Source organism: Diceros bicornis, chromosome X (assembly GCF_020826845.1).
Source record: "Diceros bicornis minor isolate mBicDic1 chromosome X, mDicBic1.mat.cur, whole genome shotgun sequence".
NCBI classification, from domain to species: domain Eukaryota; kingdom Metazoa; phylum Chordata; class Mammalia; order Perissodactyla; family Rhinocerotidae; genus Diceros; species Diceros bicornis.
Genome location: NC_080781.1, coordinates 15646183 through 15670863, shown reverse-complemented (window position 1 = coordinate 15670863; position 24681 = coordinate 15646183). Strand labels below are relative to the sequence as shown.

Genomic DNA, 24681 nt, shown 5'->3' with positions numbered 1-24681 from the left:
CAACCAATCTCCAGAACTCTTTTCATCTTGCAAAACTGAAACTCTGTACCCATCAAACAACTCTCCATTTTCCCCTGCCCCTGGCCCGTGGCAACCACCGTTCTACTTTCTGTCTCTAGGTATCTCATCTAAGTGGACTCTTCCAGTGTTTGTCTTTTTGTGACTGGCTTATTTCTCTTAGCCTGATGTCCTCAGGGTTGAGTCACTGTATTTCTAAGCGCTGGGCTTGGCACCTCCGCTCACAGAGCTTGCCTCGGGCTTTGCTGTAGACTTGAAGCGGCCCTTGCTCCAAGCTTCTCCTGACCTCTCTCAGGAGTGTCAGCGAGACCGTCCCCAGCACTTTGCCATCTCCATTTCCAGTGCTAGCGCCATAACTGCAGTTGGCACCCACTTCGTACATTTCACCTCTAGTTTGGATAAGTTACCACCTGGCTTATGGCATCATAACTGAGAGGAAATACCACACACCCACAATTAACTGTTTTTCAAAATAAACTCTTTAACTGAATTCTAATCATTGTGGAAAGGATAGTGTCTGCGGTTATTTGAGCACTTGCAGTGTGTTCTTTGTTGCTTTGTATGGATTGTCTCATTTAGTCTTCGCTTCATCACACGGGCTGTCTTCCCATTTTACAGACAAGGAGCTGTAGGCTCAAAGAGCCAGGGGTACAGGTGCAGAAGCTCTGTGTGAATGCAGAAACCAGGCTCTAACCACCCCGCTGAGCTGGGTGAGGGCTTACAGGAATCAGGAGGGCCTCCTGTTTATAGAGGATGGCAAACGAGTCAGAGAACTATGGAAAGGAACAGGGATGCCCAGGCTCCATCAGCCACCTTTCCCACTAAATTCTTGATAATTAAAATGGAATCTCATTTTGGCTTTTCCTTTAGGTCTGACGGTCTTTAAAAAGCTGAATTCACCGAGTAGCTTGCTATCAGAAACCTTTTTAAATTACTGCCTTTCTGCCTTTGACCTGACTCCTTTCAACTTCATCAGAGAGAAACTTTCCATTGTCTTTCCATGCTCCACTTCACCTCATCCTCTTCTCCAACCTCAGGGCAAAACAATCATTAGAACTGGCCCCAGGGCTCTAGGGGGAAAAAGTTTTTACTTTATTAAGGAAAGACTTTTCTTTCCCTCAGGCCATGTTTTTTGATGTAGTTCATTTGCCCATTGAAGCTCAACACCTATGAATTCATTTGCATCGCATGCTTCAATTTACTCCTTAAATGTTTCTCTCAGACATTTGAACTAAGTCATAATCTGATGCTCGTGGCTCCGAGGCATCCTATTGTTTTCTGCCTCTGGATCTAACACTTTAAGGAGCACACAGTGCCGGCTTGCTTTCTGTAGGGTGGACATCCTTCGTGCTCCCCAAACCTGGGGGTGGACCTGCAGAACTTGGAGGCTGCTGCCTTTGCAGCGGGACCCCACACTGCCAGACCCAGCTCCCAGTTTTCAGTGGAACTTTTCCCAGCCTGACAATGTAATAGGGCCACTCTGGGCATCTGCTCCAGTCTGGGGATGGCCTGCCCATCACATTCCTTCTAGAGAGAGCTTTGGCTCTGAGACTTGCCTCTCCCATCATATACCTGTGCCTGTGTGACCAAGTTGTGTGGTAGAGACTCATAAATCATGGCTTAAGTACACCCAGAGAATCATTGCTTATGGTTTTGCTCTGGTCCAGTCGTTTTAGGGCAAAAAAACTCCAAGGGTTGGTTCTGGTTAAAAGTCGTTCGCTTTGGTTGGTTCAGTAAAATAGATTTCTATTTGCGTTGGGTTTGGGAGTAAGAAATCAGCATAATTCATTTTGGCTTTTAATATGCTGTGTGCTTCCACTTCATGCTACTGAATCTTCATTTTAATTTCTTGGCTGACTACTTATGTGGGGAAATCTGCAGTGATGTATTTATTGATTCTGGCAGAAGCGCCACCTGGGTGTTGAAAATTCTCTCAATTCATAGTGGAAGTTTGTCCATATGCACCTGTATCTCTAACAAGTGTCTCCTTGGCAGAGTAAAATTGGGAAACCTTTCGGAATTTCTCACCACGTCTTTCTACACGTATCTGACCTTCCTGGATCCAGACTGTGATGAGAAGTTGTTTGATGAGACCAGCGAAGGGAACTTCAGTCCTGATAGTGACTCAGATTTGGGAGGATATTTGGAAGAAATCTATACTCAAGGTACGGCTCGGAGTACCTTTGCAGATGGTTCACTGAATTTATTTAAACCTTGGCATTGTGATAAAATTGCCCTAAGACTCAAGCACAGAAAATGATTGGTAATTAACATTAAAAAAAGAGGCTTTGGAATATTAAAATGAATAAAATGTCAGTTTAAAAACCAAAACTGCAAAAGTGGGGCTTTTTTAAACCTAGAGAGAAGGAGAGTTTCGGGAATGAGGACTTTTCACAAAATATATTCTGAAGACAGAAACACATTGCCTGCGTTTTCAAAGGAATGGTAGAATGATGTAGGTTTGGTTGGATATGAGTGATGAAATCCTATGTATATTACATTTATCTAACTGAACAAGATTTTGGGTTGAAGTGACCTGTTTCTTACTTTTAGATAGTACTTGGGGTTGGGGTTGGGGTTCCATAATGCTTAGCTCACTCATGGCAAATTAAAAAGATCAGATGTCTGCTGCTGGCCCTCAGGTTGTCTCACATTATTCAGTTCTTCTTGGGATAATGTGATGTAAACACTATCTTGACCTATATTTTCTTTTCTTAGGATGAAGTCTGGGGCTGGGGTGAGGGTACAAATATCTATATCAAAATCTTGTCTTCCACAAATCCACTCAGTGCTGCATGCTCCACACAATCACTATTATGCATTTAGAATGTTTCTGCAGTTTGTTTTCATTGGCTCTTTTTCTTGCCTGTCCAGTCACAGAAAGCCAGGACGAACTTGACCAGTATATCAACCACCTCCTTCAGAGCACATCCTTGAAGTGCTATCTGCCCCCTCTTTGTAAGAAGACCGAAGACAGCCACGTTTTCAGTGCCGTCCACTCTACTCGGGATATACTTTCCGTGATGGCAAAAGCAAAGGGTTTGGAAATTCCATGTATGTTATTAACTCTTTTCTGCCTGTTAAAATAACATCTTTTATCAAAGTAATGCATGAGCATAATTTAAAAGTCAAAGAATTCTAAAAGACAACAAAACGTAGATGTTTCCTGCCTCACTCCATCCCTCCCCACTGCCCCCAGTTCTTCTACTTAGAAGCAACCACTTTCAACTCTTAGCTGTTTCTTCTGGCATCTGCATATATCCATATTTCTAAAATAATGTGTGTATGCTACTGTCTTTTGATGCATTGACTTTATTTGGTATCTGTTGCCTTTCTCTTATGTGGGTGAGGATTTAGCTGTCTTAAATCACCACTCCTCTGCTTCGCTTCCTCTAAACTACCAATGTAGTTGTATTCAAGTTTAGTTAAAACAGTATTCACTCTTTATATTATTATATGTATGCAAATATTATTCCCAACTGAGCATGATAGCATACTATTATATTATTTTTACTTTCTGTTTTTTCTAAAGTTAATAGTTGGCCTGTCTTTTAATTTGCTTTGCTTCCTTTCTATACCTTCTACTGGCCTCGCAATACAAACTTCCACAGGGTCAATCATATCCGTGAATCTCTTGGTTCCACTACTTTTCTTAGAGTCCAGAGTCTCCTGTCTGGCTGATTGCACTCTAGGCCTGTTGCATACCTGGCATCCTAGGATTTTTCTTTACTGTAATCCTTGGAATCTCTTTTGCTTATCTCTTCAGTTGGGTTCCCCTTTCCCAATTTATTCCTTTGGTAGAGCACATTCTAGAATAGTTTCAATAGGTTAAAAAAAATGGCACAATGGAAGAGGCCATGGTGATGACGGCCCTCAACTTGCTTGTTTCTGAAGTTCGCTGCCCCTTTTGGCCTGGTTGTCCTCCATATGTAGATTTGGATGTAGATTTTATCCTGGGACCTTCCTTCACCATCATCCTGGAGAGTTCCTTGAGACTTCGTTGCCTCCTGTGTTGGCTCTTCTATTTTCTGTATCTATGCTTTTCTTCTTTCTTATCTTTTCTCTTATTTTGGTAGAGGACATCCAGTAGTTTCCTGAGAAACAGTGGATGGTGAGTAAAATTGTTGAGACCTCACAAGTTGGAAAATATCTATAGATAGTCTATATCCATTTGAGAGTTTGGCTGGGTATAGAATTCTAGATTGAAAATAAATTTTTCCTCAGAATTTTGAAAGTGTGACCTCATTGTCTTCTTGCTATGAGTGTTCCTATTGAGAAATCTAAACCCATTCTGATCTTTGATCCTTCAAATATAAACTATTTTTTCCTTTGAAAGTTTTTAGGATCTTCTCAGCTCCCAGGTTCTGAGATTTCAGTGATGTGCCTTGATCTGGGTGTATTTTCATCCACTATGTTGGGTACTCAGTGGGCCTTTTTAATCTGGAAACTTATGTTTTTCAGTCCTGTAAAGTTTTTCTGAAAAATTTCTTGACTCATTTCCTTCCCTACATTTTCTCTGTTCTCTCTTTCTGGCATTCTATGATTCCAGTGTTGACCTTCTGGAGAAGTCTTCACTGTTTCTCTTCTGTCTTCCATTTTTCTATCTTTGGCTCTGTGCTGAGGGCAATTGCTTCAACTTTTTGTTCCACTCCCTCAATTGAGGTTTTTTTTTTTCACTTTTGCTATCATGTTTTAAATCTTTGTTCTCTGAATTGCATCTATTCTTGTTTCATGCATGCAATATAATTTCTCATTACTCTAAGAATATTAATGGCAGGGCTTTTTATTCTTGGTTGGTTGTTTTTACATTTTCTTCTCTCTAAATGGTTTCCATTTCCCCCAAGTTGATTTTTCCTGGCTTTTTTTGTTTCTGTCTTCCACATTAGAGTCTTTCCTCCAGTGCTGGGTGCTCCCTGGTTCTCTGCTCATGCATGAGACTCTCCAAGCATAGTCAGTGGGGCCTGTTGAGTTTGTGGGCGTAGGCTGGGCAGATTTCCCAGAGATACTCTGTAATCTCCTTTGCCATCTCCTTTTTACCATAAGGGTCTGGTTCCCTGGAGCTATGCAGTCACTTATTCCCCCTAAGGAATGTACCCAGGCCTTCAGACATGCCGGTCAGCACCACCTCCAGAGACACACCTCTGTTTTACCCTCTTTATAAAGACCCACTAGTCTTCTGTCAGGGTGAACAAGGCAGTTGCCAAGCTGTGTGGAGTTGAGGAAGGCATCTAGGGAGCTCACCCCTTCTCACACAGATTCCCCCTAGTTTTTCTTATTTTGGATACCTACTTTGGACCCCCTAGTTCCAGAGGTATGTGGAGCAGCAAGCTCCTGAGACTTCTGAGGATTCTCTGATGTAAATCTGACTGGTTCTTGGTTTTCCCCACTGCAGACTTAGAGTTTGGTTGCCTTATATCTGCTAAATCAGTTATCTTTCATCCATCAGCTTTCCCGCTTTCAAAATGTTGTTACTGTTGTCTTCGCTCCTGCTTTCCCCTATTCTTGAAGATTTGTCTTTTTTTAAAAAAATATATTATTTTCTGTACTGTTAGTGGGGAGTTGAGAGGAAGTAAAATTAAAATATATGTTTAATTCACTAAGGTAACCTGGAGGTCTATAAATGCCTTTTAAATATGCCTCATGTTTACTTTGAAAACTTCCTATTTTCCCAAGATGGTATGATATAGCCTGGAAGACACAGATGGCTTAATGTATAAATATTGATAATGATAACATCCAAAGGTGGTTAAAAAACAGAAGCCCTAACGCCAGGCAGTGGCAAAGTGAAACGCATAGTGGACAAGAAGCTGAGACAACTTGATTATGAGAAGGCCAACGACCTTGGACAAATGGTCTACCCTCTTTGGTTCTCAGTTTCCACATCTGAAAGAAAAGGAGGTCAGGCTCAATCATTCCTAAGGCTCCTTTCAGTCCTAAGATGCTATGTCATTTTCCCTGAATTCCAGGAAGGAAAAGTGAAATTCAGCTCCTTAAAGCAAGATCCACATCCTGCTCATTTCTTGTTCCCAGATTTAGCACATGATGTGGCTACACAATAAATTCTTGTTGAAATTAATTAAACTAAGTAATCATTCCTTTAGTTGGTTTGTATTGAATAAGGAGTACCTCTCAAAAGAAGTATTTTATCCTTCCTTCTCCTCAGAAGAGCTCTCTTAATTCTTTTGTTTTCCAGTTGTTCCCATAATTTTGCCAACTAAAGTTCTAAGTGCCCACCGGAAATCGCTGAATCTTGTTGATTCTCCTCAACCACTCCTAAAAAAGGTAAAGTATTTAGAATCACTTTTTTAAAAAGTATAATGTTCTTCAATGCTGTTAGAGTCCCAAGAACTCTTTTAAATGGTTGAATTCAAAAGAAAGAGCATATTTCTTGATATCCAGGTCTTTTAGGATTAGAAATTCTGGGTTTCCATGTGAACCCGCTCACTTAGTTGTCTGGAATCTGCTTTGTGTCAGTATGCACAGTGAATTTGATGCGAACCTTTATATTTTGCGTGTAGGAAAAGGCTACTGACTTTCTAGCCACTCATCAGAATCTGTGTCGCGCTAGAGGAAAGAAGCTAGCTCACTATCTAGCCCTGTTCTGTCTGTGCCAGCCAGCCAAGGCCAGGCTACTTGCAGAGCAGGGTACAAAACTGGATAAAGATTCCTCAGGAGAATAAAATCTTAGGGTGTTCCCCACTGGTTCCCATAATTTGTTCTTTTATCCAGAAATCTTTCTTGATTTTATCCCACTTGAATAGAAAGATTCAGCATCTATTGGAGAATATTTTAACCTAACCTCAATTTTAGGTTAAAACTCACATACTTTTTGTATTTGATTTGCTTTCAAAAAAATTTTCTTGAAATATATAGAGAGAAAAGTGTATAAAGTGTAACCGCAGAGCTCAATGAATTATCACTGAGCCAACAGACCCGTGTAAATGACCAACCACACTCTGTGCCCCCCCAGTTGCTCCCTCCCTATCCACTCCCAAGGTAACTGCTAGCATGAGTTCTAACACCAGGGGTTAGTTTTGCCTGTTTTTGAACTTTCCATAAATAAAACTTACACATATTTTAACCTGTTCAGTCCGGTGTCTTGCAAACATTGACTACCACAGTGATTCACTGATCAAAAATAGTAAAGCAAATAAATAAAAAGCTACAAAAGATTCACTGAAAACCTGGAGCCCAGGAAAGCAACAGACTTCCAAGACCAGGTTGGTGTATCACTTCCTGATCTTCTGAAAGTTCACACGCTCGGCACCTCTCCCTTACCTTTTGGCTTTTGTACGGCCAGGCCCCCAAAGATGACTTCCAGTGGCCCAGGGACGACCATGGTGACGTGGACTGTGAGAAGCTGGTTGAGCAGCTGAAAGATTGTTCGAACCTACAAGACCAAGCAGACATTTTATACATTCTGTATGTAATAAAGTAAGTTGATGGTCTTCACTAGGTTGAACTTTCTCCATTCTCCTTGACTTTGTCCTACTCCTCTTGGCCTTCCAGCAAGCCAGGTCATGATTATATTCACCCAGATTACTCAGGATCACCATGAACAGGCTTCTATCCCCTTCCCTGCCTTCCATTCCATTCCTTTCCCTACTTCCGTGCTTGCCTCCCAGGACGAGAAGGCTGGGTGAAGCCAGGATCTCACCGTTTCCTGATGTTAGGCTTCTGTTTCAAATAGACAGAAGGGGTGCTTTGGTAAGATGCAGCCCTCTCGGTGAGACTTGGAGGCACTGGGAGGGCCCCGAGCACTTGGCAGAATGCACAGCGATTCATTCCCCTCCCTGCCAAGTGAGCTCTGCTGCAAGAGAATCCGGCCTTCAAACGTTCCAGTTTTTCTATCTCTTGACAGGGGCCCCAGCTGGGACACAAATCTCTCTGGACAGCACGGGGTCACTGTTCACACCCTGCTCAGCGAGCTCTATGGGAAAGCCGGCTTGAACCAGGAGTGGGGTTTGATTCGCTATATCTCTGGCCTGCTCAGGAAGAAAGTGGAGGTCCTGGCTGAGGTCAGAGGCACTGCGTGCAGCCTGTCTGTTTGTCCTTTCTAGCCCCACTTCCAGTCTTCCTGTTACGAAAGCTAGAGGCAAACACCTCTTATTTGTAAAGGAAACCGGCTATTTAATATATATATGGAGTGGACTTTCCTCTCCTGACCTCCCACTGCTCTTGGAAGGCAATGAAATTCAAGTTGATTAATTTTGTTCCTTTTTAGCTCAGAAAAAGGTTTACCAAGAAATAAAATGAAAATGCTCTGGTCTGGCACCCTTTTAAACAACTTGCTTATTTCTGCACATCCACAGTACAATCATCATTAATATTTTAACCCCGAGGCAGGCCCTGCAAAATCCAGAACTGCTTTCTCAGACATTAAAGTTCAGTGATAGAGTAAGGCGACAGTATTTGTTATATAGGAATAGTGGGGACACTGGCAACTTAGGACTCTAATATGGTCATTAACCCTTAACAACAGTATCTTAGGACTCACGACAGCCCATCTTGTTTGTGGCATATCAGGGCCTGGCCTGGGGCCACATACTGGGGACACAAAGATCACTAGGACCCAGCCCTGCCTGGGCTGCTCAGTTTGGGGTCTATGTATGAATTTTTCAAATAAATGACAACATGGGTCATAAAGTTTCTAAAGGTAAATTTATGATCTTATTGGTGTTGACCTTTCCCTGTTGGTTTTGCTAATGTCTATCTCTCCTCCCACCCCCTTGCCCTCTCACCCTTTTTCCTAAATGGATAGGCCTGCACAGACCTGCTGTCACACCAGAAGCAGCTCACAGTGGGCCTGCCACCAGAGCCCCGGGAGAAGATCATCTCTGCGTAAGTCATCAGCCTGGGGGCCTCAGGTTTGTGGGGGATCTTGGGGAAAACATCAGTGCCGCCCCCCATTCAGGAAGAGGGTCTTTTTAAAGACACTGTCATTCAGGAGTGGAATGGAAAATAGGGACCTTCCACGGAGGGCGAGGAGGCACCACTCCTGGGCATTTTTCATGGTGTTTGTGTCCTGATGCTCCTTCGTAGGCCCCTTCCCCCCGAGGAGCTCACACAACTCATCTACGAAGCCAGTGGGCAGGACATCAGCATCGCCGTTCTCACACAGGTCAGCTGGCCGGGGAGGGGCGGAGCTGCGGCCTTCTCTGGGCAGCCAGGGCCTCTCTGCCACCACCCTGGTCTCTAAAACGCTGCCTCCACATGTGTCTGCATCAGGAGATCGTGGTTTACCTGGCGATGTACGTCAGGGCGCAACCCAGCCTCTTCGTGGAGATGCTCCGACTCCGGATTGGACTGATCATTCAGGTGATGGCCACCGAGCTGGCGCGAAGCCTCAACTGTTCAGGTGCCATGTGCGCGAGTGGACTCCAGCGGCTCCTGCGGCTCCCGCCCCAACCTGCCCTGCCTCCCGGGGAGCCCCGCCCAAGCATTCTGGAACCCAGGCTTCTGAGCCTTTGCGCGTGCTCCTGCTTTACTGGGTTCTCTAGTTTAGATGTACCTTCCACCAAGCCATCCAGCACAGGGTGGTGAATTTCATATGTCAGGGAGAATGAGGCACTAGAATCTTCCACTCTGCTCCTGACATCTAAGTTCCTTACTGTATCTCCTTGCAGTGAGATGTCATCCCCCATTTAATAATACCTCCACCGGGAGAAATTCTACCAACTTAAATATATAAATCAACTGCCAGATGCATTCTAACATCAGGATCATTACGGTGTGAAAAATTACACAATTTAAACAACAGCATTTAGAATCACCAAGGATCAGTCCATTTCAGCCCTGAATAAGTGGTGAGGTAATCCTCAGCAGGGAGGCCTGCCACAGCATCCTTTGTCACTGCCCCCCCCGACTCTACCTGTACCTGCCACCAGCCCTGTGTCTGGGACACTTACAAGATGTTTGTTTTAGGAGAAGAAGCTTCTGAAAGTTTGATGAACCTCAGCCCTTTCGATATGAAAAATCTCTTGCACCATATTCTAAGTGGAAAAGAGTTTGGAGTTGAAAGAAGCGGTAAGTAAATGCTGGTTTTTTCTCTGTGGGGAGGGGACCAGAGCGGGCCTGACTGACGTGTCCAGCATCGCCTGGAACGGCTTCATTTATGTACAAATTGACATCAGTAATCACAATTTGAGACATACTGTATGATCTAAGGTTCCTACTGTACCGAGGTGGACAGAGTCGTAGGTTGGAGGTTCCGACTTGTAGGGCTTTGTGACTCCTCATAGACTTACTGGGAGAGCTGTGGTCGCTTGTGGTTGTGGTGTGCACACCTCTGCATCCTGGCCTGCTGCCTCCCTCCTGCCGTAGGTCCAGGTACTGTCACTTCTGCACAGGTGTTAGGAAGAGGTGAGGTGCCCAGGGGGTCAGGATGAAAGGGCTGTCTTTTCCCATCACCTGAGTGCCCCGCCTTTGGTTTGCGTAGAAGTGTTCTCAACCAGACCCCCCTTACCCAACTTCATGGGGCAGAGAGAAGAGCCCTCTACACCCTCACAGCACCTTCTTGCTGAGTGAGTTCACCTCGTCCCCATCTTGCTCGCTCAGTTCTATCTGTACCGGAACCCTGTTTGCACTGCTAGGAAATATAATCGCCCAAGTCCTGGTGGAATTCTGTTCTCAAATGCTCCCTAATTATAATTGAAGCAATTATCATTTCTCCTCTTCATAATAAAGTGAAATGATTTGCAGACACATTTGTGAATTTATTTCATCAAGCCAAAGAACTGCAGTGTGGGCTGTCACTCTTTTTATTTAATAAGAAGGACATAAAGTACTTCATATTTTTTCCCCAGAGTGTGTGCCAGCCGGCAAACAAAGACGGCATCGCGCAATCAGATGTGTTTTGGTGGCTTTTCTCCTTTGCTGAAGGGAGAGTGCTCGAGATCCCTTTCCAAAAGTCATTTTTAGTTCTTTCAAATGCACAGTCCTTGACATGTAAATATACAAGATAAATATTTAATGTGTTCTTTTCATCAAAATAATGTATGTGATTTGACACAGATAATTACTAAAAATCTGTTATTAGATATAAAGCTATAGATGCTTACGAAACTAGGACCCGAGTAATGTCACTTGAAAGCCAAAAATATGTCTAATTGCAAGTTAGGCCAGAGGAGGTCCCATCTTTTTACATATAACATCATTTGTTAATTGTCCTTTGTAATTTTTTTAATTTTTATAAACTAGGAAACTCAAAGAGTCTTAGACTTTTGATTAAATCCTGAGATATCTGAGAAATATTTCCAGCTAATGCCCACCCCGTACAGATCCCACTGTAGCATCCCAGACCCCTTTGGCTTCTGTTTTCCACTTTGCTGGTGTCCTTCCTCCCTTTCTGGCTACTCACTGTGTTTCCTTTGTAGGTTCCTCCCCTTTTGCTGTCCTTTAAATGTAGGTGTCCCCAGCTCCTTATTTGTCTCTACTCCCCTAGCAGTGCCCTCCGTTCCCGTGGCTTCAGTGGTGGGTTGGGTTGGAAGGCGGGGCCTGCAGGGGATACTGCCTGAAGAAGGGACCTTTGAGCTGGGCCTGCAGAAGGAGAGGATGTGCCTGACAGAGAGGAGCAGGGCGGGAGGGAGCAGCATGTGCAAATGCCCAGCACTGTGTGGCTGGCCCAGAGTGGAGAGCTAAGAGGGGCAGGTGGGGCTCACGTCAGTGGGGCTTTTTGTGCCGCTGGGAGGATTGTTTGGGCTTTATCCTGAAGACAGAGCTAGGCCTGGAAGGATTCTGAGTGGGCAGTGACGTGATCACACTTGCCTTTTAGAATGATCGCTGTGACCACAGTCTGGAGAACTGGTTAGTGAGGGGCGGGGCTGCAGACAAGCATGTGTCCCAAGGCTGCTGCCGCAGGTTGGAAGTGAGGCAATGGAGGCCTCCCTGCCCCTGTGATGGCAGCAGCACACTGACCCTTTGGCAGCCACGTCTTCTCTGCCTCCAGCCCTTGGTCAGCTTGTTCTCCTAGAACTTCCCTCTCCAGCCCAAGGCCCCTTAATTGCGTGATCTCAATTTTCTACAAGGAAAATTTGGGGGAAGTGAAAAATTATTTTTAAAAAATGTATCCAATTCATTAAAGGGTTTCATGGGCACTCAGTGTTTTCTGCACGCTGCTTAAGCGACGTTCTCTCTTGCATCCATTCGCTTAAACACGCATTGAGCTTGTGCTGTGTAGCAGGTACTGTTCCAGGTGCTGGAAACAGAGCACTGGCCAGGGCAGATGAGGCCTCCCTCCTCTAATGGACTATATAATCAAGGGGGAGAGGTAGATGCAGATAAAAATAAGCACATTGCACGCATTCCTCTCAGGGTGGATGGTGTATAGTCTCTTAAGAACCACGTGTGTGTTTCCCCTCCAGTGCGACCTATCCATTCCTCCACATCCAGCCCTGCCATCTCCATCCATGAGGTGGGCCATACTGGAGTCACCAAAACCGAGAGGAGTGGCATTAACAGGCTGAGGAGTGAGATGCAACAGGTAAGAAGCGCTCTCGGCAGTGGCAGCCAGGAAAGAAATGGCTTTCGTACCTGGGCTCACCTCAGAAAGTGACAGAACCCGGGGCATGCAGGGTGCAGCCTGCACTTTGTAGAGGCCGTGAGAGCCTTTCTGTCCTGGAGTCTGAGCACACCCCTGCACCAGATGTCCCAGAGCCACTCACGTGCACTCACATGTGGTACACTTTAACATGTTATGTGAACATTCTGGAAAATGCCCTTCCTCATGTTTGCCTCTGTTGCCGAGAGCCACTCTTTCAAGTGGGCCACAGCCATTTAAAAAGTAGAGTCGTGCAAAAGGTAACTGGAATCATCTCTCCATCAAATGTGGCCTTCAAATGAAATCACGAGAGGAATCTAGAAATAGAATGGAATGCTCGTGATACCTGCAGTCGCCACCAGCCACAGGTGTCTCTTTTCTTTGTTCACCTTGATTTACTTCATGATGAAGTCCTGAACTGATCCCACAGGACTGCAAGTCAACAGCTTTTCAGTCCTCGTGTGCCAGGTCTTGTGCTAGGGCTTGACCGTGATCTACAGTAGGAAACAGAGTTTCCTTCTGACCATGACCTGCAGGGAGAAATGCACTCGGATTTTCTTCTCCATTTCCAATGGTGGCTCACTAGATTGAGTCCATGAGGCGCTAGTGGGTCACACCCTATAGTTTGACCGACACGTCCCTGGACTGTCTAGAGGGTGGTACAAGTAGGAGGGCATCCTTGATTCGAAACTGGTTTTTGTTTACTGCCTGATGTATTTTTACTTTCAGATGACTAGGCGATTTAGTGCTGACGAACAGGTGAAAATCTTTGTCTTGTTCCGTCCTTTACCATGTGTGCTTCATGTTCTTTCTGGCTTGAATGTGGAAAGCGAGGCTGTGAATATGAAGAATCTGAACGCGTGGAGAACGGGTCTGCCCACCAAACAGGCTTGGGTAGACGGGACTCCGCAGGCCGTAGCAGGCAGCCCCAGGGACAGGCAGAGTGCTGGACTTGAAAGCAGGAGAAATGACCTTGCCTCATGCCTTTAAGAGAAATCCATTTATCAAATTCTTGGGTTTTGCAGGATACTTGGTGAAAGAGATGGTCCCGGGCTCTGCCTTGGCAGGCGTTTCTGTTCAGAAAAAGGGAAATAAATAGGGAAAAGTAAAATGTGGTCATTGATTATAACAGTAGAAAGAATACTGCTGTTCCTGTCCCCAGATCGCCTGGGGCGATTTAACCCTGGAAGGAAAAAAAATGTGAAAATACCATTCTCTTATCACCCTTGTGACATACTTCTCCTCCTTCCAGAAAGTTGGAGTCACATTCCCAATGATTTAATGTCTCCATGACTGAGAGAGTGTAGAGGAATCATATAATGATGTGCAGGTTCTATGTGTCGTCCCAGGGAAAAACATGCGTGCTCTCTCCTTCTAATTTATGCCCTTTCCAAGTAAGCAACAGACTTTCCAAACATCTTCCTTTGCCAGCCACTCGGTGGCGCCATCTCTCTGGTTACCCACATGCTGATGGCGGCTGACAGGGGGTGAATATGGGTGGTTCCTTCCGCCTCTGTTTAATGCCGTCCTTGCATATTATGGGGACAAAATGATCACCTTTGTTCTTTGATGGGTTTAAAATCAGTTAGCCAGTACAAGTTTTGTATTTGGCCACTTACATCAAGGAAATATATTATTGTCTGTCCAAAACTTAATAGATGCCATGGCATTTTAAATTTCTATTCACTTTTGTGAGAACACCGTGGGTGCACGTGTGTGTGCTCAGGCACTATCCCCATGCAAGTTAAGGATACAGTCTAGATTTTTAGATGAAGAAATACTCGTTTGGCAAAAGGGCATCAGCCAGATCTTATTCATTCATTTAACAAATATCTATTGAATGCCAGTAGGTGCCAGATGCTCAATGCTGGTTATGGGTATTTTGTTGATCTCTGTAGATTTTTCACAACTCTTAACATAGAAGATTAACATTTCACGGCTGTAACTTTGGGAAATAAATTGTGTCCTAACTTGATGAGGCACTCTCCACATTCGACTAGAATGTGGGAACATGTCATACTCAGAGAAAGAGCATTTCCCAAGTTCTCCATTGCACGGAGCCACAGAGCTCTGCCCCTGCCCATCTCTGGGGCTGTTTGCCTGGTTGGTAAGTGAGAAGTGTACACCCGCATCCTCTGCACCTTCTTTCCGCGGGCATTTTCAGTGCTGTTCTACGTTCTTCCTCTCTGCTTGCGTCCTTTGGTGTCACTGCATATGACTGAGCGGACTCTCTTTGTTTTGTAGCTCTTTTCTGTGAGCCAGACTGTGTCCAGCAGCGTGCATTCCTCCAAGTCTGCGGTAAACTGTGTCCTACCTTTTGTCCTCCTCACCGCCGCCTCCTTGTTTGTGGTGTCTAAATCCTCTTGTTGCCCTTCTCGTGCTCCCACCTCATCCCTAACTCCCAAAGATTTGAACAGGTTTACATGTTTTCATTTGACTGTCGTTTTGAGGAGAATCTAGAAAGAAAGCCAAGAAGGTCATGAACTGAGCTTTGTTTGTCCAGGAGCTTCTGGAACCTTCGAGGCATTGGTTCTGTGCCTTTCTATTGAGCCATGGTTGTGAACCATTGCCCGCATGTGCTGATTAGCACTTTGTCCTCATAATGCCCCTGCTTGGCGTGAGGCCCCAGATCAAGTGGACGACTAGGAAATGTTCTAATTGCAGAGGCGAGCCTGAATCTTCCTCCTGAAACTAGAAGGAGAAAACCAGCTGAGTCATTGATGAGTGTGGCTGTAATTACTTTTATTTGTATCTAATTGTTGCCATATTTAAATGGCAGTAATGAGCCCAATGGAATAACCCAGCTTAACAGCCTTTTCAAAATAAGATCCGATGAAATCGAAATGAGTACATAGAGAAAACTCCTGCCTCTTGCCCTGCTAGCGTGCTTAACATTTGCATTTCCATTTTAAACCTTTAAATTTAATGTTGTGCACTGAGAAATGAAAGTGCCAGATAGTTGAGAACAAAGATAATGTGTCAGCATGAAGGTTTTCCCTTTCCCGACCTGCAGACACTGCCATCCACGGAGGAAAGCATGCCGTGAGCTTTGCTGCAGGGAGGGTATGCGGCGTGGCCTCACCCGTCTGCTGCTTGCCCCCATGCTGAGCGCGCCCCGCTTTCAGGCCTGCTCTCCAGGCCCCCACTGGGAGCCTCCAGAGCTGCCTCTGCAGTGGTGAGTGGGCCTGCCGCTCCTGAGGCCAGAAGCAGAACTGCTGGCCCTGCCCCAGCACTTCCCTCATGGAGGCCAGAATCAGTCCAGCCTCAGGCGAGGAGGTGGGAAGGAGATGGCGCCCTCTCCCTCTGCTTCAGCAGAGCACATGTTCCTGGCGGCCGTCGCCCCAGATTAGGATAAAGCCCCATGCTGAGAACAGGCAATGTAGAAAGCGGATTGCAAAGGACGGGTGGATGTACCATAATCTCTGAGGTCCCCGCTACAAAATGTAGCTTTCCAGCCTTTACTTTCTGTCTTTGGCTCCAGATCCTCCCCCTGCTCCATTATGGGTTGCATTCTCTGTGGCACCTGCTCTATGGGGAGCGGACCACCACTTCTCTGTGGCACTGCAGAAGTAAAGTGGGCACTTCAGCATTTGTCTCCCAGAGCTATGGCGCCTCCGAGGGGCTCACCTGTTCCGAGGGCTGGTGTCTCTCTCCAGTCCCTCCTACAGCAATGCCAGAAGGCCTTGGTAGTGACAGCTGCCCTCATGGGCACTTACCACAAGGCAGGCGTGCTCTCAGGATTTTCTATATCCTCATTCAGTGAGTGCTCAGACAGCTCCCTGAAGGGAGTCCGACTGTGTCTCCATCACACTGATGCGGCCGAGGCCCAGAGCTAATGTTAGGAGTTGACGCAGCTAGTGTTGAGCTGGGATTCGCAGCCTTGCCCCAGAGCCCACACCCTTACCTACTCTGCCTCCCCCTGCCAGGTCGGGGTCCTCTGATGCTGTTCTCCTTCTTGGGGGTGGGGAGGAGTGCAAATAAGGAATTCAGTAACCAAATCAGTGCATGAACAAGTTAATCCAGCTTCGAGAAACGGCCAAGGTCAAATCAAGGAAGCACATCCCTCTCTGGGCAAGTGGTGACCTGGTGTTTTTGACTCGTTCACTGAGCCGGCCTTCACTATGGCCAGCATGACCCTGCGGCGCCAGCTATGGGGCTTCTGAAGGCCGTGTGCTGTCTGTCTTGCAGAGATCCAGCACCCCATCCTCACCCACGGGCACATCATCGTCAGACTCAGGCGGGCATCACATTGGCTGGGGGGAGCGGCAGGGCCAGTGGCTGCGCAGGAGAAGGCTGGACGGGGCCATCAACAGGGTCCCTGTGGGATTCTACCAGAAGGTGTGGAAGATCCTTCAGAAGGTGAGCTTGGCTGCTGTGCTGCATCCCACAGGCCTTGGTGCTGTGGACACACACTCCCAGGGAAGTGAACCATCCCTTCTTACTCCCTTGGTGAGGCGTGGTGGCACCTACAGGTATTAGGTAGCATGTGAGTGCAGAACAAGCAAACGCAGCCTCCGCCTTGGGGAGCTCACAGCCTAGAGTAGAGTTTCTCCACCTCGGCACCACTGACATCTGGGGCTGAGTAATTCTTTGTTGGGGCTGTCCTGTGCATTGTGGGATGTTAAGCAACTTCCCTGGCCTCCACCCACTCGATGCCAGCAGCACCCCCTCCCCGAGTTGTGACAACCAAAAATTTCTCCAGACATTTTTGCCAAGTGTCCCCCGGGCAGCAAATCGCCCCTGGTTGAGAACCACTGGCTAGAACCACAGCAAGTTAGATAAGGTGGCAGCCCCGTTGTGTGGGACCACCTTTGACATACTTTAGGAACATAGAAAAGTCAGAAGATAAACAAGAACCGGAGAAGGCAGGGAAAGCTTTGGATGAAAACACCATGACGTAGATGACCCGGAACAGCCCCCGCAGGCCTTAGCCTCCTGCACTTTCAGGCAAGTATGGTGTCCATGCCATTCCACAACATGATGGAGCACCTCCTGTCTGCAGGGCACCACATCGGGTCCTGAGGGCTTCCAGTCTGACCCCAAGTCTCAGGTGCCCTGAAGGCACAATTGCCACACACCCTGGGCCGCCTCTGCTTCCCCACTTGGAGGACGGGGCATCCTCCAGACCCGCTCCCCTTAGCCAGCTGCCCACTACGCCTGTGGCCCTTAGACAGGGGTGCGTTCCCCAGCTGCCTGGGGCTGTTAAAATATCAGCAGAGGTCATCAGAAACAGATGTAAGGTGACAGCCCCAGACTCCACTGCATGCACCTGAGTGCCGGAGAGCCCGCCTGATCACCTAGTGCCAAGGAGTGGTCAGCGGGGAAAGCCATGCCCTTTTGTCCTCTGCACCCATGTTCTGCCTCCCTCCTCCATCGGCCCCAGAGCATTCCTGTGGCTCCCTGGGTCCCACCAGAGCTTGTCTTTCCCCTTGCATGGAGGGACAGTCTGCCTCAGTTAAAAGCTTCTGTGCAAACCAAGAACCAGGAGCAGGACTGATTTTTTCCTAAAACTATTTTTGTTAGCTCATTTCACAGTAGAGAAAAGTAATCACAAACGAGTGCATGCTACAGCCCCCTTCCCAAAGCCACAGCACCCTTCAGCTGTGTCATTTTGCGGCAGGGGCCCCTGGCCCATTGGGGAGCCTTTAGCCTCTCTGCTGTGTGGGGACTGAGGTCTTCCTCAGGGAGCTGGGCATGGGGAGGTCACAGCGGTCCCTGTCCTTGTGCAGCTGGACTCCCGGTCCCCATGTGGGAGCAGAGCCCGGGCGGCCTCTGGTTCTCCATTCTCAGCCTCTTGTCAAGAGGCACAGGCGTTTGCTGCCGCCCTGTCCTCAGGCCATCGGGGGCAGGGGTGGGGCCGCCGCTGCCGGCCAGGGCATTGGGGTTTAGAAGGCAGCCAATTAGACCAGAACAAACTGTTCCTAGAAAATCTCCCCACGCTTCCTGGGGCAGCACACGCTTCCATCCAGACTTCCACTGGCTCAATACCAAGACACTTTTATTATGAAAAAGCAGCATCTTGTATCGAGCCGACGCTTGATTTATATTTATATACACGGGTGTGCGTGTGCATGTCTGTGCATGTGCTTGAGTCTTTTGTGATTGGTGCTTATTATAGAAATCTCAAAAATAGATGCCTGCAAAGGCACAGAATTATCACTTTGCCAGCAGGAGCCATGAAAATCTCCTTTAATATGGCACCAAAGGGGGCCTCAGCCGCCAGGGCTGGGTTGCCAAGCGAAATGCAGCGCTTCCACAGAGGAGGACCCGGTAGCGCCCTGGGGCATTGTTCCTGCGTGATCTGAGAGATGCCTGTTGCTTCCCTAGAATTGTTCCATTGAAAACACAGCCTGTGGGCAGTGAGAACAAGCTCTCTCAAAATAACTCTGACAGTCTGGCGTGTTCCAGCCCTCACGCAGGTTTCCAGAGCAGAGCAACTTGAGTGTGTGTGCGTGTGTGCGTGCGTGCACACTTATTAACCACGTTCTGGAATCTGACTGAAATGTGGTATGTGTATTCTGCCTCCAGTGCCATGGTCTGTCCATCGATGGTTATGTGCTGCCATCGTCAACGACACAAGAGGTATGACGGGAAAAGCCCGAAGGCCGGCCTGCGAGGGTTCCACCAAGGGCTTCATTTCACGGGCTCTGACCACTCAGGCTTCTTTCAAGCTTGTTGCGCAGAGACAGGCCATCTGTAGGGCTGATCTTTTTAGCCACTTAACTTTCAAATTTTGCACTTTCTTTCCCACACTTATTAGCATCACGTTTTCTCCTTCCCCTCAGAAACAGCATCTCTGACTACCAAGGTCTTTAGATGTGCCCCTTAAACCCCTATGAAGATAAAAGAGCAAAACCACATGCCACACTCGTGTACCCACATGCAGCCTCCTCTGGCCCGAAAGCAGCCATCTTCCTGGTTTCTTTTCCCCTATTCTTTTAAAAATTGATTTTTAGTTTTTACCCCACCCAAGGCATGATGCTATATGCCCCAAGGAATGATGAAGAAGAAAGAAATAAGAAATGGTCCCTACCGCTTGGAAGCCACAGTCCCGTGGGGTGGGTAAATAAAGCTAGGACCAGGCCGACTCCCAGAGCAGAGCTGTCAGCCTCCTGCTCCAGAGGATTCCTGCTGGCACAATCTGGAAAAGTGGCCAGAAAGCAGGCAGTGTTTGAGCTGCCCCCAATCCCAGTGGGGGCTGTGGTCAGCACTGGTGACAGGGCTGTGTCTGTCCTGACTCATTCCTGACCCCCCCGCTGGTCCCTTCGGCAGATGACCCCGCAGGAGATCAAGTTTGCTGTCCACGTTGAGTCGGTGCTGAACCGCGTGCCCCAGCCCGAGTACCGGCAGCTGCTGGTGGAGGCCATCATGGTGCTGACACTACTCTCAGACACGGAGATGAACAGCATCGGGGGCATCATCCACGTGGACCAGATCGTACAGGTGGCCAACCAGCTGTTCCTGCAGGACCAGGTGGGTGTGCCCAGGCCCACCCAGTCACCCCACAGCCAAGGTGGGGACAGAGGCAGGGTAGCCAGGTTGGCTGGCATGTGTATCTCTGTCAAGGCTGGAGAGTCTGTGTCCACTAGGAAAGAATATTCTCAAACAAAGAAAATGTCATCACTGATGGTGAAAAAGTGTCATCCATTTGGTTAGAAAATGGCACAGTGACCTTTGGAGATGGACAGGTCTATTTCAGCATATGTTTTAGTGCAGACACCACCCTTGCTGTGAACAGTCATGCGTCACTTAGCAATGGGGACACGTTCTGAGAAATGCATCACTTGGTGATCTCGTTGTTCTGTGAACATCATAGAGTGTCCTTACACAAACCTAGATGGTATAGCCTATTACACATCTAGGCTCTATGGTACTAATCTTATGGGACCACCATCGTCGATGCGGTCCATCGTTGACCAAAACTTTGTTATGCAGCACATGACTATATATGGCCCTGGGTAAACAAACCACTTAGCCTGCACTCACAGTCGAATTGGGAGAAGCCGTCCTCTCACTATAGAGTTAGTAATGCGCTGAGAACTAGGGCGTGTGGGAACACAGTGCAGTGCCGGGAGCAGAGGCCAGATGCCCTCCCCCTGCGCTGTGGGCTCTCCTGCCCTCAGGCTCCGAGCTCTTCTCCCCAGGCCGCGGGCCTCTAGCGACCCGGCCTCCAGCACACAAAGTCACCACAGGGCTGCAGGGGTGGACTCTGCTCATTCTTTGCCTCTGCCTTTTCCTGCTGCAGATGTCAATTGGAGCCATGGACACCCTGGAGAAAGACCAAGCCACGGGCATTTGCCACTTCTTTTACGACAGCGCTCCGAGTGGAGCTTATGGGACAATGACCTACCTGACAAAGGCAGTGGCTTCTCATTTGCAGGAATTGCTGCCCAATTCAGGCTGCCAGATGCAATAGGGCTCGGCACTGTGAGTTTGTCACTCACCCTCTAGCCTCCTTGGGAACTTTCGTCTGTTCCCCAAGATCCCCTGTGCTGTCACAAAAGCATGTCCCATCAGAAACACTGGCAGGGAGGAGATGGCGGTGACTGACCTGAAACCAATGTACGTCCAAGCCACAGAAAGAGCCAGTGACTCCTGTATTCCCCCAAGGAGCGCCATGGGATCGTTGTCTAGGCGCATTTCACTGGAACATTTGTCACAGCAGCTGGTCTCCTCGAGTCTGGGGAGGAATTGGAAATCGGTCTCATTTGAGTGCAGAGCGAACTGAGAAGCCAGTCTAAATTGGCTCTCGCAGAGTTACCGAAATAGGTTGGATGAGCTAGTGACACATCTTAAAGATGGAAAGATCCTTCCAGCAGCAGTAGCTAGACGAGTGGACCTTGACAAGGGGAACATCTTAACAGGATGCAGTCTGGGGACCAAACCATTTACTAAATAGAAGAACTCTCTTTCTGTGGAATTTTGGTTTGCTTGTGCTTTGCTTTTTTTCTTGGCCTCTTGTTTCATTGGCATAGCTGCGTTTGCGTGACATAATTCTCTCTCACGAAGATTAAGAAAATTGCTCCCAGTTAACTTTGGTTCGTGGTCTTCAAGGATTATCCTGGCCACCTATGAATTAAGGGTTTCTCCTGCCTTATGAAAAATCCCACATTTTCCAGAATCTAGCCAAAAAAAAAAAAAAAAATGACAGTAGCTTCTTATAGCTGGGCCAACTGTTGTTTTGGGGCTGGAGCAGGCAGAGAGTCCCTCTGGAAGGCCCGTGCCCCCCACCCCCCATGGGGTGACCACTCTGGCAGGTGATGGTACTGTCCCCCTGTGCTCTGGGGGAACCACGTGATGACTGTGTGGCACCAGATGCCATGGGAATTAGTGGTGTGCTCCCGCAGAAACAATGCTTCCCTCTTATGATTGAGCCAGGCTGGGGACTCGAGCCCTCCTCGTGGAAACACCTGAACTTAACGCTCTCGGGTAGGCGTGGTTGGAGGCCTTGAGTGTAGAGGAGCAAGGACAAATCCTGACAGGGCAGGGCCTCGACAATGTCCTGGTGGATGGAGTTTCTCTCCAGGCGTCATCTTACCTTGGGGTGCTGGGGGTGGTGGACAACAACAGGGAAACAGTTTCTGTGAATAATGGACTTTGAAGGACAGTCCCCTGGTGGCCAAATGGTGAGCTCTGACTGGTTGAGAGTGCTGGTTAGACAAATGGTTAGATTTGTCACGACTCTGCCTCTGAAATGGGGGCGTGGCCATTGGATCTTTGCTCGGAAGTTTACGGGAAGGTGAAGAAAGCCGATGCTCTAGCTGCTTTGAGGGGACGTCGCGGTGCCCGGCGCCCCTTAGAGTCAAGATGCAGTACTGCCAGTTATTCTGGAAGCAGAGGGAAGGCAGGGTGGCCTCGTGTTCCTGACGCTTCCTGCTAAAGAACCTCTCTTCAGTCCAAGCCAAATACTTTGCAGTTGCCCCTGGAAGAGACGATCTAGAACACAATCTCAGTGCACCTCCCTGGGCTCGGTGGTGTTCAGGCACAGGACTTCAGTGCCTTTGTTTTCTGTTTCTTTGAAACCACAGAACTTTCCTTGCTGAGGTACAGAGTAGTTACGTAAAGGAAAAGGCCCCGGAATCTCTCGATTTCTGCTCCAGTGGCCTTCTGCAGTCTCCTCTTTCCCCCACTTCCTATTAATGTCAGTGTGTAAAACCTTTCTCCTCGGATTACTAGATCCTTCCCTCATTTGTCAGCACATGTGGAACGCTTTCTGTGTGCCAGGTGTAGGAACATAAAGATAAATGAGACATGACTCGGCGCTCAAGGACCTCACCCCAACGAGGAAGGCCAATGTGAAAAGATGACCATGCTCTAGTGGGGCAGGGACGGTGTTGAGAGACGGACATGGTGTGGGACCAGCAAGGTGGGGCCTGCCCAGAGCACTGGCATTGGCAGGACAGATCCCAGAGACAGTGGGGGCGGCCTGGCCTGCAGCTCTGGCCCATGTGGCACATAGCGTCGCCTGCTGCTGTGCCCGCCACCCTAGATCCTACGGTGCCCTGCCTTCCCTGGGAAGCCTGTTTGCTCCCATTTGCGTCTGAGGGTCCAGGGGGTCACAGCCACCCAGATTTCATAGCAGCATTTTCATAGCCTTTATTTTCGGTGTCTTTAAGACATGCTTGACATAAACAAGGCTCATGTAATTCATGTAAGAAAGGTACAGGGCTGGCCCCGTGGCTTAGTGGTTGAGTGCGTGCACTCTGCTGCTGGCCGCCAGGGTTCGGATCCCGGGCGCGCACCGACGCACGGCTTCTCCGGCCATGCTGAGGCCGCATCCCACATGCAGCAACTAGAAGGATGTGCAGCTATGACATACAACTATCTACTGGGGCTTTGGGGGAAAAAAAATAAATAAATTTAAAAATTAAAAAAAAAATAAAGAAGAAAGGTACAAGCTGTGAAAGTCCTGGTTGCTTCTTGGGAGAAGGCTCAAGAAGAGTTACAGCCCTCCAAAATGAGCCAGGTGCTAATTTAGAACATCACCTGCGTGTGGATGACGTGCAAAGCCACAGCCGCTGTGTTTGGGCTCACCGACCGAGATGTGGGCCGGGAGGAGAGCCATAATAAGCAATTCCACCGAGCCTTCGGTTCACTCCTGAAACGTCTTTCAAACGAACTCCGGAAATAGTACCGCCTTTCCACAGGCATCAAGCCGTCAGCTTCAAAGAAGAACAGGCTTCTGAGGCTTGATCCCTTTTGTGAGTAGCTGCTGCCCAGGCCAGGAAGAGCAACAGATGTTCCCAGGGATGGTGGAGGCCCTGTCCTGCCACCATTCTGGCCTCAGCAGACTGGGCGTCCACGCCAGGAGAAGGCCGCCTGGCAGCCCCTGGAGCCTCGGGTCTGGGCTGGCGGATTCTCCACCCCCGTGCTCTTTCCTAACTCCCTCAGAGAAGAGAGGCCAGTTTTGACCTTTGCTAGGGCTGGGGGGTAGCTGTTCTGTCTCAGAGCCAGAAACAAACGTTTCTTTTAACATCCTCAGTTGAAAAGCAGCCAGCCGCCCCACCCGCTGCTCACCCTGGCTTTGACCCAGGTGAATCTAGCAGCAAGGAAGAAGGTTTTGTCTCTGAGTCAGACAGACTAACCAACACCAGCAGCTCTGTGACCTGGGGCGAGTTATTCAGCCTCTCTGTGCCTCTGTAAATGTGCCAGAGGCCTCCATACTGGCCCAGGAGTGAGCACCAGGGAATCAGCCATCCCCCCACTTCCCCCGTCTCTGGCAGCCGGGGCCAGGGGCTTCCTGTTTGCCCGGAGCCAGATATGCCCGCTGGCAACCCAAGGCCGGGCTGGGGGCAGGGGAGGCAGCTCTCCCTTTCATAGCAGTGTCTCCCAGGGTGGCGTCTGTCAGGAGGTCAGTCAGAGCTTCTGCACCTCTCCTGAGGCCAAGTGAATGAAAGGAGAGGTTGTTAGGCATTAGCTCCTGGCTAGAGAGGATGTAAATGCTCCCCATGTGAAAATAGAAAAAGAAAAAAGACCAGAAGCTCAGGAGGCAAGAGAAACAGTTTGTCAGTTGATTGATGCCATTTACTTCCGGACAAGAAGACGGGAAGCTGGGCCTCCCTTGATGTAAATTACAGCAGAACCTTGCCTCCGTTCTATTGACTAGGGCGCAAGTCTGGCAAATA

At 48.1% G+C, this 24681-nt stretch overlaps 1 protein-coding gene across 5 annotated transcripts in view; it reads left to right on the top strand.

The window, feature by feature from the left end:
• The window catches only part of PHKA2 (phosphorylase kinase regulatory subunit alpha 2), a 76615-nt gene extending 52552 nt beyond the window's left edge, over window positions 1–24063 (top strand). For 2 of the 5 annotated variants that reach the window (XM_058535525.1, XM_058535524.1), the window contains exons 19-34: window positions 2014–2183; window positions 2893–3072; window positions 6212–6300; window positions 7319–7452; window positions 7880–8036; window positions 8780–8859; window positions 9061–9139; window positions 9247–9376; window positions 9943–10044; window positions 12381–12499; window positions 13286–13315; window positions 14801–14854; window positions 16745–16915; window positions 19085–19138; window positions 19829–20029; window positions 20802–24063. In XM_058535525.1, coding sequence (XP_058391508.1) covers window positions 2014–2183; window positions 2893–3072; window positions 6212–6300; window positions 7319–7452; window positions 7880–8036; window positions 8780–8859; window positions 9061–9139; window positions 9247–9376; window positions 9943–10044; window positions 12381–12499; window positions 13286–13315; window positions 14801–14854; window positions 16745–16915; window positions 19085–19138; window positions 19829–20029; window positions 20802–20972 — 1921 coding nt within the window. In that variant the 3' untranslated portion in view covers window positions 20973–24063. The remainder of the gene's footprint in view (window positions 1–2013; window positions 2184–2892; window positions 3073–6211; window positions 6301–7318; window positions 7453–7879; window positions 8037–8779; window positions 8860–9060; window positions 9140–9246; window positions 9377–9942; window positions 10045–12380; window positions 12500–13285; window positions 13316–14800; window positions 14855–16744; window positions 16916–19084; window positions 19139–19828; window positions 20030–20801) is intronic. The other 3 variants (XM_058535527.1, XM_058535526.1, XM_058535528.1) reach the window with 3 other exon arrangements.
• The last annotated feature ends 618 nt before the right edge of the window (window positions 24064–24681 follow it).